This window comes from Pagrus pagrus (genome assembly GCF_965226575.1).
Source record: "Pagrus pagrus genome assembly, chromosome: 11".
Taxonomy (NCBI): Eukaryota; Metazoa; Chordata; class Actinopteri; order Spariformes; family Sparidae; genus Pagrus; species Pagrus pagrus.
Window position 1 is genome coordinate 21,879,849 of NC_140195.1, and position 16,775 is coordinate 21,896,623.

General features: G+C 39.1%; 1 protein-coding gene across 2 annotated transcripts in view; it reads left to right on the forward strand.

Annotated features, from left to right (window-relative positions):
- Positions 1–9,004, forward strand: part of sema3bl (sema domain, immunoglobulin domain (Ig), short basic domain, secreted, (semaphorin) 3bl) — a 69,666-nt gene extending 60,662 nt beyond the window's left edge. Inside the window, exons 11-16 of one of the 2 annotated variants that reach the window (XM_084367865.1) lie at positions 64–295; positions 454–545; positions 881–922; positions 1,028–1,253; positions 3,322–3,449; positions 5,234–9,004. In XM_084367865.1, the coding sequence (XP_084223991.1) occupies positions 64–295; positions 454–545; positions 881–922; positions 1,028–1,253; positions 3,322–3,449; positions 5,234–5,746 (1,233 nt within the window). In that variant the 3' untranslated portion in view covers positions 5,747–9,004. Of the gene's footprint in view, positions 1–63; positions 296–453; positions 546–880; positions 923–1,027; positions 1,254–3,318; positions 3,450–5,233 lie in introns of both variants that reach the window. The other variant, XM_084367864.1, reaches the window with a different exon arrangement.
- The last annotated feature ends 7,771 nt before the right edge of the window (positions 9,005–16,775 follow it).

The following is a 16,775-nucleotide window of genomic DNA, read 5'->3' on the forward strand; positions in this document are numbered from 1 at the left end:
CAAGGATTTTAACAAAACAGTTCTGCTCTCCATGTCTTTCTCACACTTCCTCTCTCTCTTCAGTGCCCGAGTAAAATCATCAACCAGCCAGGCAGAGAGTTTGGCAGCACAAAGGACTTCCCTGATTCGGTGCTGCAGTTTGCCCGCAACCACCCGTTGATGTGGCGGCCGGTGTATCCCGCCCTGCGCCAACCTGTGCTCGTAAAGGCCAACATTCCTTACAAGCTGAAACAAATCGTGGTGGACCGAGTCGAGGCAGAGGACGGGCAGTATGACGTAATGTTCATTGGCACAGGTATGTGTATGATTTCATGCCCGGCTAAAATCAGAAAGTTAGGAGCCTGATTGCGACTAGCTCGAGGTCAAACAGTGAATTATGTCTGTTGTCTTGAGGATGAAGTTTTATTGAGCCCTGTGGAGAAATCTGTTTGTATTTGTTTGCTTGTCTTTCAGACGTTGGTACAGTGTTGAAGGTCATTGCTTTGCACAGTGGAAACAGCCTGGAGACTGAGGAAGTCACACTGGAGGAGCTACAAGTCTTTAAAGTAAGTTTTACCCTATCAGGTGTCTCAATTATTCTCTCGGTGTTCCTTCTTAATCATTTTTCAGGCATTGTCAAAGAAGCTGCCATTCACCATTATAAATAACATTTCTTTCATTAACTTAAACACTCTTTGCAGTCGACAGATAAAGACCCACAACGATGTCTTAAAAGAGAACTTCTGTCAAAAACCTAATCTATTTTTTCCTCCTCATCTTTAAAGAATAACTCTCTTCTTTAATTTCCTCTCTATCACATTTGCTTTGGCTTTTTTTCCTTTACTCTAAGTCTTTTCCCACATTGTGAACTATCTAAGGTCAATTACTTTCATTATTGCAGGTGCCAACTCCAATTACATCAATGGACATATCAGTGAAAAGGGTAAGTTGATGTGACTGTAATTATAAACTTTATTGCTCGTGTCTATAAACCCAACTTATCTTCATTATGCCTCACTTTCTTTTTTCTCCTCATCATTTCAAACAGCAAGCCCTGTATGTGGGCTCTCCAGCAGGTGTAGCACAGGTGAAGCTGCATCGCTGTGAGACTTATGGGAAGGCCTGTGCTGAGTGCTGCCTGGCCAGAGACCCTTACTGCGCCTGGGATGGATCTCTGTGCGCACGATACATGCCCAACAGCAAACGCCGCTTCCGCAGACAGGACATCAGGCATGGAAACCCCGTGCTGCAGTGTCTGGATCAGAACCTGAGTGGTATGAGTCACTTCTCACTTAAAGATACAATATGTAACATTTCTGCATAAAAATGTCTTTTTTCTATATTTTGATGAGTTGTGTACTTAGATTATCCCAAATGTTTCTAACGATGTTTAAGGTAACAGTGTAACAGTGTGTTTCATTTGGTCACCTGATGTTATAACTTAACATCAGAAACATCAGATGACATATCAGAGATGTAATTATTACCATTGCAACCTGACTGCCGTTCTATCAAGATCAACACCACTAGCATGGATTAGCGATAGCATCGATATTGGCATGGACAAGTAATAGCATGAATGTTAGAATGGATAATTATTGATGAATTTCTTGCTTGATTGAGGAGAACAGGGTTAACGCCATGCCAGTTCTGAAAGACACTTGCCAGTCTGTGACTATTTAACCCTAATGATGAATATCCATATAAGGCTATGAACCCCAAATATATAATACCTCGATAGAATACTCTGTGGAAACGTGCTTACCTAAGTGGCGAACAGTGTGGTTCATCAACATTGTCAGGAAATGACTCAATGTAATAAAAATGCTGATTCCCCCTTTGTCTGAAACGCTCCATTTTAGCTCCTGTCTCCTGTTTTAGCCCCAACCCTCCCGAAAATCCAGTCTGCTCTGATTGGTCAGGTCACATATGACTGAACCAGCGCAGCAAATGACAATAATAATAGTTCTCCTTTTGAGAAACAAGTGATCAAATTGTTTCTTCAAATGATGGTTAATGCTGGGAAGTGTCAGCTGAGGACGCTTCATTTGCTCCACTATTAGATGTGAAAAGGAAAATCAAATACAGAAGGAAAGCTGAATTATGTACAAGTGATTCAATAATCCAGTAAACAAAAACATTTGACTGATTACTTCTAAATATGGGCGACCATCAGCTGGACGTCTGACGCAGATGGTCACAGTTTTTAGGTCATATTCTAGTTTCTTGTATCTCTTTGTAAACGTTTTCCACATTCCTCTCAGGACACTTCAGATAAGCATTACCACTTTGTACAGTCAAAACAAGGGCGGTGGTCTCTTTACACTACTCTAAACTATTTAGCTGTGGATAGGAAGAAAACCAGTGAGGCTCCAATCTTGTATATACTGCACATGAGTCTGTAAACACCTGAGGTCCAGGGGAAGATGCTGTTGGACATGTGCCAACTTGTGTTTGAATTAAGGTTGTATGTGTGTGTTTGTGTGTGTAAGGGTCAGTGTAAAGTCTTTGTACAAATCAAACTTTCCACAAAAACAGTCTCAGGCTTAAATCCTGAGAAAGAGGCACAAAATGGGCCACTTTAATCAAGCTGTGTGAAACTGATGTTGTACAGCATATAAGACAGAAGATATATGTTAACTCCTCAATAACACACATCTATTTACTCATTCAGTGCATGTGGAACACAAACTTGACCTTATTTCACGCCAGATCTTACACCTCGTTAGGTTTGGGAGCCATTTCTGTTCATAGACAATCTCAGACATGCACATGTTATAAATAGATCTCCGTATCTTTTGGCACTGATCCTAAACAACCTAGGAAAGAGGATAGGAAGAATGAAAGATGGCAGGTGTGTGTGTGAGAGAGACAAGTACAAACAAAAAAGAGGAAAACAAATGAGGATGAGGCGAGGGTAAAAAACAAGTGTGAAGACAGACAAAGAGGAGAAAAGAAAACAAGGCTGTGGAGAGGCAGGGAAGAAAGGGCGTGTGCATGTTTTGGCTGTGTGTTTGCTCACCTGAGTGTAGCTATGGCGCTGAGGTGACGAAAAATGCCGCCCTCTGGGCCTTTGGATGAAGTCACATTTTACAAGGTTTCTTTGTGCCAAGGTGTCAAGTTGTTGACAAAGTCAAATCCAGAGAAATATCATCCTGACATTCACTATTTGTCAAAAGAGATTTATCCTCAATGTGTCCTCACATGACCTCACACGTTCTGCAGAGATACTGCCTGGTTTACTTACTGTGTCTCCAAATGACCATAGACTGACATCATTTCAGCTTTTGCAGTGCTCTGCAGACTAAAAACCTTTCATTCCACCTGTCTTTCAACCAGAAGAGTTTGACGTGACAGACGACAGGGTGGTGTATGCCACAGAGAACAACAGCACCTTCCTGGAGTGTGTTCCTCGCTCTCCACAAGCTTCTGTTACCTGGCTCGTCCAGCGTGATGACCGCAAGGAAGAGGTAAGACGATAAGTAAATCAAAGTAATAAAATGCCACCATATCCTAATATATCTGTAATGGGAGGGAAGTAGGGAAGCTTGGAGATGGATGATGGGAGGAATGAAACCTCAGGCCAACAGTGGCCTGAGTAACTTTCTTTAAAGTGAGATGTGCGTGTGAATTTGGCACGTGGTTGACACATTTGACAGCCATTTGACATATGGTTGAAATTAAGCCGTTATATTTCAAAGGAAAACGTTTAAGCGCCCGTTCTCTTGGATAAACAGTGGATTCTTTTCAAACCTTGACTGCATGCCACTGAAAGCTGAAGTGCCACTCCATGTCTACTGCTTACTGTGACTTAAACACAGTGTTGCAAAGTCCTTTCAAAGTGCTACTGAGGTAATTATGTTGCTGTGATTGCCCACACCCACAGTAATCATTCATTTGCTTGAGGGTATGTTTCTCTAACTTAACTGAGTGCCTCGGTCAGCCGCGCAAGTATTAAGGCATTACCACCCATCTCGGTTTCCTAGCAAATAAACATTTGGCTGCCACTCCAGCTGACGAGGCTGCCATGTTTGTGTTGGCATAGAAGGAAAGAATCTGAGGAGTGGCAAGGTAGAGAAGATAGATTGAGAAAAATGAGGCATGAGTGAATAGAGGAGAGACCTCAATTGGAGGTAAGTAAGGAAAGAAAAAGAGAATGAGAGGAAATAAAAAGTTAGAGAAAGGGTTAAAACTAACAGTGACTGGATTTCATGGTACATTCTTGCTGTTGCAATTCAAGCTGAGAAAACAGTACGAAGAGCCACGTTCAGCCTCTTTCTTTCCTCATGCTATGAGGGGATTACATTATTTTTTATAGTTTGTTCACATCAGCCAGATGAATGGCCTGAAAGCAGCACAATGAAGGTGCAATTTTCACAGGGATTTTTCCACAATGAAATATGAAAGATAATCCAAAAAAAATCTTTTTTTTCAAAGCTTTCTTATTTATTCAGAAAAAAAAACATTCAGCCATTTGCTACATACACAAAGTGTAAGCAAAAGCATCAATTTTCAATTCATTTTGTCTTAATTTAAGGGTCCCATATTATGCTCATTTTCAGGTTCACACTTTTTTTTTGGGTGTCTACTAGAAAATGTTTACATGCTTCAGCGCTCAAGAAACACCTCATTTTTCTCATACTGTCCACTGCTGCAGCACCGCTATTCACCCTCTGTCTGAACGCTCCGTTTTATTGACTGTCTCCTTAAACAGGCAATAAAATGGATATATTCTTCCCTTGCTCTGATTGGTCAGCTCTTACAGGCCAGAGCAGGCACAGCCCACCTTGTTTCTTCATCAGCTCTGCTTGGGTTTTTTTAAGCACGGCTATGCTGAGCATATCCTTGAGATTAGTTTTAAATTAGTTGTGATATCACGACTATACAGAAGTTCTGACAGCTTGTTTAAAAAGGCACATTTTCTAAATTCCAGCGCCGTGCATTTCTATGTGGGTTAGCATTTTGATACTTTCACAGTATTTGTTTAGCACCTAGAACTGCTCTATAATCAAAATAACATGGATATTTCACTTTCATCATTATGGGACATTTAAAAAACAATTACCTTGCAACAAAGCTAACAACTTTGCATGCAATGTTTGACTGATTTAAGCAGCTTGAACACATAAAATAAAAGTGCCTACATAATCACTTCCCATTCTGAAACAAAACAAGATGTTCATTTTAAAGTACAGTTCAAGTCAATGTCAGTATATGAAAGTTACGTGACATGTACTCCCTCTGCCTTACTCAGGTGAAGCTGGACGATCGCGTGATGTCCACAGAGCAGGGTCTGCTGTTTCGTCGTCTCTTCCGCCAGGACGAAGGCGTGTACATCTGCCGCTCCCGAGAGCACGGCTTCACACAAACCCTGGCCCGCCTCACCCTTGAAGTCCTCCAGGGGGAGACTGTGGACGAGCTCATGGCACGCGACAACGCCGGTCTCTCTGACTCCTTCAAAGACCGGTCCTCAGGAGGCTACAGGGCCTGGATGCCTTGCAGCGCTTACAGCAGGAGCGGCTCATCAAGCCAAATCGGCCAGTCACGCACATGGTTCAAGGATATCATGCAGCTGATTGGGCCGTCGAACCTGCCACATGTGGAGGAGTACTGCGAGAGGATGTGGTGCAACGACAAGCTGAGGAGGAAACACAAGAGCATGGTGGAGAAATACCGCCAGGCGCAGGATAGTGCCAGGAAGGCTCGCAGCAAGAGCTCCGGCGAACGGAACCGGACGCCAAGGGATCTCAGCGCATGGGAAGAGTAACGAGGGAGAAAATAAAAGAAAGAAAGGGACAGTGATTCCACTACAGGACAAGATTGATTTAGCAGCAAAAAGGGTCAAAACCAGCATCAACTCCTAATGGTTGAGACTTTGGCACTTGGCTTTGTAAGAATGAGGTAGCTCACAGCTGATTGTAACAGAGTGGATTTTTATAAAATCAGTGTATCTTTAGGTCTGGTGTTAGGGGTTGGTTCTGGGTACGACCCAGAAAATACAGAAGTGTTGGGTTGTCTGGAAAGACGGCGCCAAAAGAGACTGCTACTGAACTGAACAGGCTGTTCCTGATGTAACGATGTTGAATAAAGAGGAGACCAGAGACAATCTTTCAGATACAATCACAAGATGCTAACCAAGAACTCATCCCTCTCTCACATTTAAGCTCTTGTATACTTTTACTGATACTGAAATGACAGACATCGCTTTCATTTCATCAAGTCATAACATCTTCAAAACTTCACAACCTCAGATTTATGAAACATATGCATGCTTTTGGACTGATTTTGCAGACTGCCTCATGTACTCTTTGAACTGTTCATGCTGGCTTTCTTAGACTGGGGCTTCAAAAGGGAGGACCATCACTTCTACATACTCTATATCTTTGGACTGCAAAATTTAAAGTGCCACCCTGACACACAAAGACATACACTTCCTTTCCTTTAGTTCTCACTACCCTTTCTATCCAAGTTCAACACAGTCACATTTCACACGATGCAATCACTGGATTTATAACTTGGTATTTAATGGGCCATGTTTCTTGCCTTGCTCTGCATGTTTGTTTTTTTAATTAAATATTCATGTGTGACTTCTGCTCAAGACATAACTGACTTTGCAGTGTATTTATAAGAGTCACATATGGCTTATACACACAAGCTTAGACACTCACTGTATCTGATCAGTGTACATGCACACACACCACCATAAACTGAAATCCCACTCACCCATCACACTGAAAGCATAAGCTCAACTAGCTCAAACTGGAAGCTACCATGAGACGACTGTTGATGGTTCAACAGATTAAAGGCACATTGCTTTGTTTTTACTGCTGTGGGTTAAACGTTCCATTAAACACCAGCTCCAGATGAAAATTCCGCCCTCAGCGACCCTTAAAAGGGATATTTCACAGAGGCTTATTTTCATGCTGTTGGGTACATACCGCAACACCTCTGGGAATGTACCTAATGACCGAAGTCAAGCTCTGATATTTGCATCCTTGGGGATTGTTATGCATGTCAACCCAATGAAAACTAAGTCTGTGACGTTAAAATGAATCCAGCAAGTAGACTCACAAATGGGAATTATTTTCCAATTTTTTGGTTATTCATTTTTATTACATGAGTAATTGTTTAGTCTAAAACAAGTGTAAACCCACCATGACATTACCTATTGTTTTTTTTGGACCACCATTATGGAGCCTCAAGTTTGACATTATGGCCACTGCCATCTTGTTTCTTTTGGAGCCAGAAGTTACCTAAAGCATATTCTGCTTTATCGTTTATATTTAACTCTAAATGGGACCATCATTTACAAAATGAACATCATGCTGTATTGACAAAGACTTGAAACAAGCGAATGAGACCATAAATTAAGTTGAACTAAATGTTTACTTCAGTAAGTGAGAAATAGGACCATTTTCTCATAGGCTCGGATACAATAAAACTTATTTTTGCAACCACTGAAGTTGGCACTTACAATTTTCAGATCCAGAAGCTCTGGCCATATTTAAAATCATTGATAGTCCAAAAAAGGTGAAACATCAGATTTTAACGCAGCCCAAGTTGAAAAGTGCTTTCTTCTTTCTAAGCAACAGTTAAAAACAGCCAAAATGTAGAAATTACATAACCTGACCTCTCTGCAGTAACCTCACCTCACACTATAATCATCCACTAAACTCATGTTCCCACAGTTTCTCTGTCCCAAGTGATAATAGAGGGAACAATAGAAGGGGTCAGCTTCAATGGCCGAGTCCTCCTGTGCTTTCTGCTTTGTAAACACTGGTTTTAAGACGGTTCATGGATTGAACACATGATAATCCACATTGTTATTGTCTTCAGTTTTGTTGTTAAAATATAACTTTTATGGTGAACGAAACCAAAAAAGGTTTTCCTTCAACAGGTAGCAGTTAGTGACCCAAATATGGGTTCGGATGTAATAAAGAGTGGAGGACAGGAGAGACAGAAGGCGGGCAAGGATTATGAGCTTCAGTTTCAGTGAGGGGCTGTTTGAGGAAGGGAATGAGATCTAAAAATAATCATTTATGATAAAGGAAGATAATGTGAATATTGTAAATTGACTTGTGTTTTGAAATGAGTTTGAAGAGTTGCTTTCATCTGTATCACCTATGTAACAATTATATTACATTAATGGATGCCTTGGAGTTGTCTAGTGACCTCCCCCAGCCCCATTCATGCAAATGATGGATACATAGGCCATATGCCGACGTAGACCTAATAAACATTGCAAAAAATGTGCCTAGAATGTGTCTGTACTTACAAATTGTCAGATTAAATATTAGATTTTTATTGAATCTTGCTTCTTTAATCTCTGTCTGTGTAAAAGTATTTATGTATAAGAAATCCAAGCTGATAATATATATGTTGGCAGTGAAGTCAGTTGAATCATAAACCGTACAAAAGTTAACCATGCTTATTAGATTAATTTGATGACAACTACACACATTTAGAAATGCAATCTGTTGCTACCAAAGAATTAAGGACCACCAATATGGCTGCAAGAGTGTGAAATCCTTGCCATATGTGTACATATGGACGGTGGTATATCAATTATGGGAGTCGTCTCATTGTTTAAAATAAGCCAGGAAGCACCAGTGAACTTAGTGACCTTTTTCTAACCTTTATGGCGTGTGAATGGCTTCTAACAGCAAAATTATCAGGCTGGAGGATGAATTAAAAAGAAGGCCAAGAGAGATTTAAAAAAAAAAAAAAGAAAGAAAAAAAAACAAAGAAAAAGGTACTATAAGCATCTTGTAGAGGCTGTATTTGAAATTCATAAAAATTCATATCATTATTAAAACCCATTTCACCACAGTAAATGAGTATGAAGTGAGTATTTCAAATAAGGCACATTATACTTTGTACAGCACACTCTAGCTAAGTTTATTTTCTTAGTTTGAGGACTGTGAGACCAGCTATTAGACTCTACTTATGGTGTTTTGTCTAATAATATTGTTTCTGATGTGTATCTAAACTGACAGAAAATGAGAGAATGAAACTTGATTTATCTTGAACAAAAAAGTTCCTTGTTTGTAACCATTTTTGATTTTGTTCTTGTAATATTTTTTCGTGGACAGCTACACATGTACTTGGTCTGGTCTTTGGTTTATGAAGATGATAAAAAAAAAAAAAAAAAATACTGTTACCAGAAAATTAGAAATGTGTTTAAGGTATAACGTTTCGTGACTGATTGTAAAGTCTCAGTTTGTAAAATCGTGTAAAAAAAAGAAAAAAGGAAACGCAATGTAAAAGGTTCATTTTTACAACAATGTCATAAGATAGAACCACCCAAATAAATGCTGACACTTATTTTGCTGGACAGTGTTTTGAGACTTAAACGGAAACAAAAGTTATACTTTAGGATATTAGTCATTTGTGCATTTTTTGCAAATATGAATTTTTTTAGTTACAAAATGTTTAAATGTGAGATATTGGTGCATGATCAGAAAACACATCGGAAGCCTTCAAATGCATTTCAGTTGTTGTATAATGTGTTTGTGGCACTGCATCTTAAATTTATATTTATTAACTTACTCTTAAGCCGTCCACTCTCTATAGCTAGTTTAATGCAGTTTGTCAATACTTTTTAACTTTTATCTAAAACATGTTGAATTTACAGCCTTATTGTTCATCTTCCGTATTTTAGAATATTTATATAAGGACAAGGACTCAAACATTCATCAACATGATGATCAATGTATTGTGACAACTTTCATATAACTAATTTCACTACAGCCAAAATAAGTGATTTGACTGATTAGTGGCTCCTGCTGGCAACAACACTCTTGTTGTAGAAATAAGGTTGAAAAGTGTAGGGGTCCTTGGATTAAAAATGAACATTATCTGAACTATCCCTTTTTATTGTCCTGTAAAATTGTGCTGAAGTGAGGTCTCTGACGGACCTAATTTAAGTGCATATTTATGTTTTATTTAAATGTCTTTTTACCATGCATGCTATGTACTTGTGTGCTATTTACCAACATTAAAAGTTGATTTTCTAACATAAAAGGAGGTGACCCCTGACTGGCTGTTTTAAAGAATTTAAAATGGCGCCAGTGACATAAACAAAGAGTGTAGTTCCCTGAAATGAACTGCTTTTATAAACCATAGCTTTTACTGCACTGAAACCAAGACATGCTCTATTTAATACTAAATCAACAACATGCAGACTGCACACCTGCAACAAGGCTGTTTAGCATTGAATGTCAGGGTCAAATTAAGTGGCTCTACCTCCTATGTCTGCTTTCTTTCTTTCCATGTGTGAGGACCAAAATGTCGTGTGCTACAAGTCTAAAAAATGAAGGCACATTCCTTGGCTTTGAAGGGCTATTTTAATGTTAAAACTGGGTTAGGGTTTGAAAATGAGGGTCCCCATACTGTCGGTTAGAATATAAAGGTCCCCATACTGTATGTCAAATAACAAATATGTATCAGAGCAAAACTTCTGGTATTTGCACTGTCTTTATGTAAGCACTGAGGTGTCATTATAAGCAGGAGCACTTGTGGGTGCATGATTGCAGATTTGCAGACCCAGTGTTGGCCCATTACCTTACCCTGGGTTACTGGGTCTGGCCAAGCGTGTGATTGGAGGGTAATTGGGCTGTAACATCTGTGGAAAAGTGCACTAACAATGGCTGCTTGTAGCTTCAGCAAACAGACCAGCTCATAAAACCCAACCTGCAACTAAAGCCACTAAACGACTTCACACCCGGACAATTATTGCAAACACACAACTCACACAAATGCAGGATGAATGTGCGCGCACGCTTTGCACACACAGATGTAAAGATGTGGATGCACAAAGACCCGCAAACACACACATGTTTACACACACTGCCCTGTATAAAACTCCAAAATGCAAATTATGTCTCCACTGTATAAAAAGGAGTAAAGTGTCCCCAGTATTTATGTTGTGAGCAGTTTGGTGGGTCAAACCTCAAAAAACAAATTTTAACTCAAATGCTTATGTACACAAATTAGCCACGTATACACAGAGGAACACACACTGAAAGCCATGGGAACAACTTATTGTAACTCATTCTAAAATGAGTATTTATGGATCACACTTTTTGAACTACTATCACCTTTCCCACTGCATTTTCACTTGTTAAAACAAAGTTCAGCTGAGAAGAGAAACATCCTCACTTTTAAAAAGAAGATTTATTGAAGGTGCTGATACACAGAAAACAAAAGCACATAAGTAAACTAGACAAATCACAGGGATCTGAAACATGCTCCATGAGGCCAATAAAGCCATTGGCCTTTTCTCAAATTGAACAATTATGGGTATATTTAATGCTTATATATTTAACATGAACTGCAAATCATAAACCAAGTGATACCAAGTATTTTAAAAGGACTGTTTCTCCTGATTGTGTAGCTTACAGCCAGTGGGGACAGATAGTTGTTTGGCTGATTATACCTCTCCACTCACTCTAAGAATGAATTTTTCTTTACTTTTCCCTTTTGTAAAACTTTTGGTTCTGCTTTAATTTAAAGCATTGTGTGCACATGTCAGTATTTTCAGCTCTTACTGCTACTACAGTGTAAAAATCTGAGAGCTGCAAGTTACATTTTTTTTGGCAATCGTCCAAATAATGCAGTCTATCATGCATCATGTTTCCCTCACGTCAGACTATCCAGCTCACACAGGTGCATCACACAGCAAAAAGCAACCCTGTTGTTGCAAATAAGGCAAGAAAACTATACTTGGAGGAGGGCACGCTCCACCAGACTGGATTTTCTATGCCCCCTAAAGTGAAGTAAACTCGATTAAACAAAGTAGCCTCCTGGTTCTGCCACCTGCATCTATTCATTCACCTCAGCCACCTCAGTGAAGTGTACAGCAACCTGGCTTTAATGTTTGTCACACTTCATCAGGCAGCACCAGGCCTCATTTAAAACAGGTGTCTGGGGACAGGCTGCACATATTTTCTCTTTGTCTTTCTCAGAATAGTTTGCATGTTGACATTTTTATGCATTCACCATATTTGGAATATTCCCAAATTATGTCAATTTTAGTTGAATAATTGATCCAGCTTTGATGTTCAAAGGTTGATGTTCATGATTCAATCTCAGACAGTGTGTGTAGTGCCCATATTACAAAACATTCTCTCAAACTAATTTACAAAATATCTTCATTTCTATACATATTTATGGTTACCACTGTCACTGTTACCACTATCCTTTTATTTTTGGTGACCACAGCACCAATCAGCTGTTTTAAGTGCAGATAATGCATCGAAAACTACTACACCTCATCAGAACATTTTAAATGCTGTGTTAAGACTCTTTTGAGGAGTAAAGGAGTAAAATGCACCTTAACAACCGGTCTCCAGGTTGCAGGCACAAACTACACAAACTACACAGCTACCCCATAATCCTTGACTCTGTAAAATGTTTTATATACATTCTCAAATGCATGTGTACAACCACAGACACAATTAAAAAACCCACAAGCACACAAATACTTCTGACCAAGTTACACACTATCCAAGGTGAACACACCCTACGGTTCAGTTACTCCTGTTGTGTCTCCTTCTGTTATGTGCACTCAGTACAAACTTTAAACTGGACGTGGATGATAAAACACTGATACACAAACCCAGGACCACAGGGCAGTGTAAATCCACTGAAGGCTTCAGAGGCTGATTAGAGACAGATTTCAGTTAAGAGGAGGATTTCCTGTCCACAATCCTCAGATTCCTATCAGGATATTTTTAGTTTCCCCCTTGGTTTTTACGGTTATTAGTCATCACTACTTTTTACTAATTGTCTGAAAAAAAAAAAAAAAAAAATACACAATCCCTGATGTTTAGGGGAATGTGTTAGGTATTGGGAGATGAGGATTTGTGCAACGTAAAAAGCTATGGTCGATTTGATGATGGATAATAAATGGGTGCATTTCCCCCCCCCCATTATTGAATTTTGATAAATTCAAACAAGACACCTTTTTAAAATCTGAATAAACATGGCAATAGCAAACACACAGCTGAATTACTCAGTGGGTATCAGAGATATTCTGTTTTCAGAGTCGTTCTTGACTTATCACAGCTGGACAGCAAACCCATTATTTCTGCATACTATAAGAATGTGTCATATTATGTGTAACAAAACCACAGCTTTGTTATGGTTGAACGTATTTTCTGTGTTTTAAGATTGTGGTATGAGACTGAAAACATTAAATTCTTGGCTTCTGTCAGATTTTAGTCTTTTACATAATGTATCATGACGTCATGATAGATCAGCCAAATGACTTATTGCTGCTGTACTGTCTTTGGGATTTGATGTAGTGGGGAGCATTTAGAGTTCATGAGGTTAAAGAGGTTCATGACATTGAGTACAAGAATGATTCACAGCTCCTTTGATTTTTATTATTAATGCTTTTAACCAGGTCTTGCTCAGCCTACTACTACTAAAACTACTATTTGCCTAAGAAAGACCTGTGGTTGGTCAAAACATCATTTATAAAATCAAGGGTGTGTAGGGATGGGAAGAGGTACGTTTTAACATGGATCACACTAAAAACAATCAGGATACATTGATCTTGGTAAATTTCCATATTTGGGATGACCATAAACTTGAATTGGAAATGTGGAAATGTGGAAATGACACATACAGAACTTTCCTTTATTTATGCAGGGGGACCTGATTATGACCACCTTATTTAAGATTGTTTCTTAGATGTGTCAAAGATGTGTGTCCTCAGTGATGCAATAAATACTTAACAAAACGTATTGTCAAGTGATACATAAAGCATATTATGATGATTATCAGGATTAAAATGGTAAATCACATTTATTTTGGCTAGGATAACTGTGACATTAACTTTTCATATCATCCCATGTGTGTGTACGTGCACACATACACGTTTTTCTTACTTTTTGCGACCATTTCTGGTATAAACACTGATCATGTCAGCACTAATGGTCCTTATGGGGACCAAAGACCAGTTCTTATGCAGCAAAACATGATTTCTGATGTCCTGGTTAACTTTAAGGGTAAGGTATGAATCAATGTTAAGATTAGGGTTAGGCCTTACAAATTAATGGAAGTCAATGTAAAGTCTGAGCAAAGACAGCAGTTTAGGCAGTAATCCCATAGACTGTGTGCACAGCCACAAAACCTACATGTTAATATGATGAATAACAGCATCCAGCTTGTGTTCGTCTCTAGACTAAGGATTACTAACACACTTTGATGACTTCATCTACTTACTTTGAGGTATTTATTGCTTGTTTGGAAGGAAGCCAAACTATTGTTTGTGCTATTACATTAAGTCGTGGAATTTGTTTGTAATTGCATATATACACATTACAGACTTGTTTGGACTTTAAAGATCAGGGTCGGGGCTATACATCCAGGTTAAGGATTATAGTGTCTCATTTAAAACTTTCCGTGGTAATGCACAGTCCTCTTGTGGCTGTCTAAACCATAAGAAGCCATAAGGGAAACACACTTGAACTGTCTACAGTGCAGTCACATGTAAACACAGCCAAAGATCTATCAGGATAATTCTGATTTGTGGATTTAATGGTATTACTGTAATTGAGTCTGTTTGGATACATTTAACAGACATAATGGTCCAAACTGAATGGTTTTAAATTACTTTAATGATGCCATATCCATTGGTTAGCAGTTCGCAGGACTTTTGCCAACAAAAAGCGTGATAAGAGAGGTGATGAATTATTTATAGAAAAATAGTTGACAGCAACACACAACACATTAAATACAGTGTATATATTATGATGCATAATATCCAATGAAAAAGACTGTTGCTGAAAGCTGGATGTTTGCAAGTATATATAAGTTCAGAAGTGGTTCACCTTTCTCCTTATGCCTCCACTGTTTCCTTTGCTGAGACAAAACATATGTTGCGTTCCTGTCTCTGGTGCAGTTTTCAACACTCATGCGGTCGCTGTCCTGTGTCCCAGTATCAGTTTAAATGTATTCAGATACGTTTTACATTCAAAGCTGTGGGACACAGCAGCTTTATAACCTCTTATTTAGTTTTATTACAGCACCTCACAGCAGTGTTATTGCCTCAGAGGCAGTTTTCCCAGTTGGTCTGTTGGCCTCTGTTGGTCTCCTTCTATTTCTGGTTGACTACAAAGCTTCCTCTTGTCCTGCTTTCCTTGTTCTGGTTGTGATTGTACCCATTGGAGCAGTCTGTTGAACTCATTGATCCTGATTAGAGGCATGAGGTTTTCTTTTTATGTCCATGTGCTGGAAAGAATCACTCACACTGAATAACTGCAGATCCTGCCCTGCTCGATAGTATTGTAACCTACTGAATGACATGCTGACATGCATGTTTATTATGCCATAGTTTCACTGCGCCAAGAGTTTTATGTTCAGTTAAAGAAAATGAACGTTTAATGCAGTGACCGAGTTTCCTGAATGTCAGTGAACGTGTTTGATGGTAGCCAGTGTTATGTGAGACTTTAGAGGATGTGAAGCCAGAAAGTCTCCTCTGGTTCCTATGACAGTGACTAAGATAACATGCCTGTGGTTGGAGGAGAGTTAGAGAAGTTGGTTGTTCCTGCAGGAGACAAGCATGTGTCAGTCAATGAGCGAGGGAGCCCATGCCAACAGCTCGTACAGAAGTGATACTGTAATGATATCCAGGCAGGTTTGTTGTTTAGGCTACATCACACAGTAGCCTGTGTTTGGTTGAAGTAAGCAAAACTGGCTAACATCTAGTAGCTTCATTATTGAAGGATGCTACAGTATTATAACTTCGGCAACATGTGCTTAATTATTTCTTGTACTCTTTCAACTCACCTGCTTGCGAGATGGCAGTTATGAGTTTTGTTTCACCTATTATCTTTGTCTCTCTCATATGTTCATTTTTGTAGACCATTACAATACAAGGCTAAAACTAAATGCCTTTGTTCCCCCATCGTACGCATGGTGACGCATGATGAAAAAAGCGGTTCTTGTAAGTTATGTATGTCTCGTTAAGCCATGACTGGGAAACTGACTTGTAAATTATTTATTTAGTTCTTTTTGTTTTTACCCCCAACCTTTCTTGTGGTCACAATCTGTGACCAAGCATGACAGTAACTGCTCACTGCTGTGGTTGTGTGCTTTGAGCTAGGCTACTTAGGTGCTGAATGAGGGTTTATCATGCATGCCATCTCAGCAGTTAACTCGCTCTTTGGCTGAGATCAAAACACCCCCCACCCAAGAGTGAAACTAATTTTGTCACTTTACACACAAAAGGAAAGAATAAATGCAGTGAATAATAAAAAGGTGCAGCATTTATTTTACCATTTGATCTTTTTTACTGTAAATATCTGCACAAGAATCTGCTCCTCTTTCAGTTGCAAAGACAACTAAAAGTGAAAGAAATAGAAGTAGTGAATGCTGTATGGAAAAATGACCACAAAGTTGTTTACCAGCAGGATTTTACCAAAGACAAAATCTTTGTCTGAACCTCAAGTCGTTTTCATCACGGTTGGTAGACAATGTGCTCCAAATCTTCTAAAAACTAGCACTACAAATACCACTATGAGAGTGCAATTGGTAAGATGACTAATAGCACAATGTGATTATGGTCATTATACCAAAGGTATTCTAATTAATTCCACAACATTAATTGTTGTAAAAATGCTATATATAGCTTGTTTAATCTCCAGTGTGAGAAAGGAGTAGCATAGATAAAACTGAACTGGTGGATGATAGAAAAGTGAGAGGGGAGCATTGGTTCAGGAGATATACTAAGACCTGCCTTTAGAATTATTCTCTTTGCCACTAACATCCCAAACATAAGAGTCTGC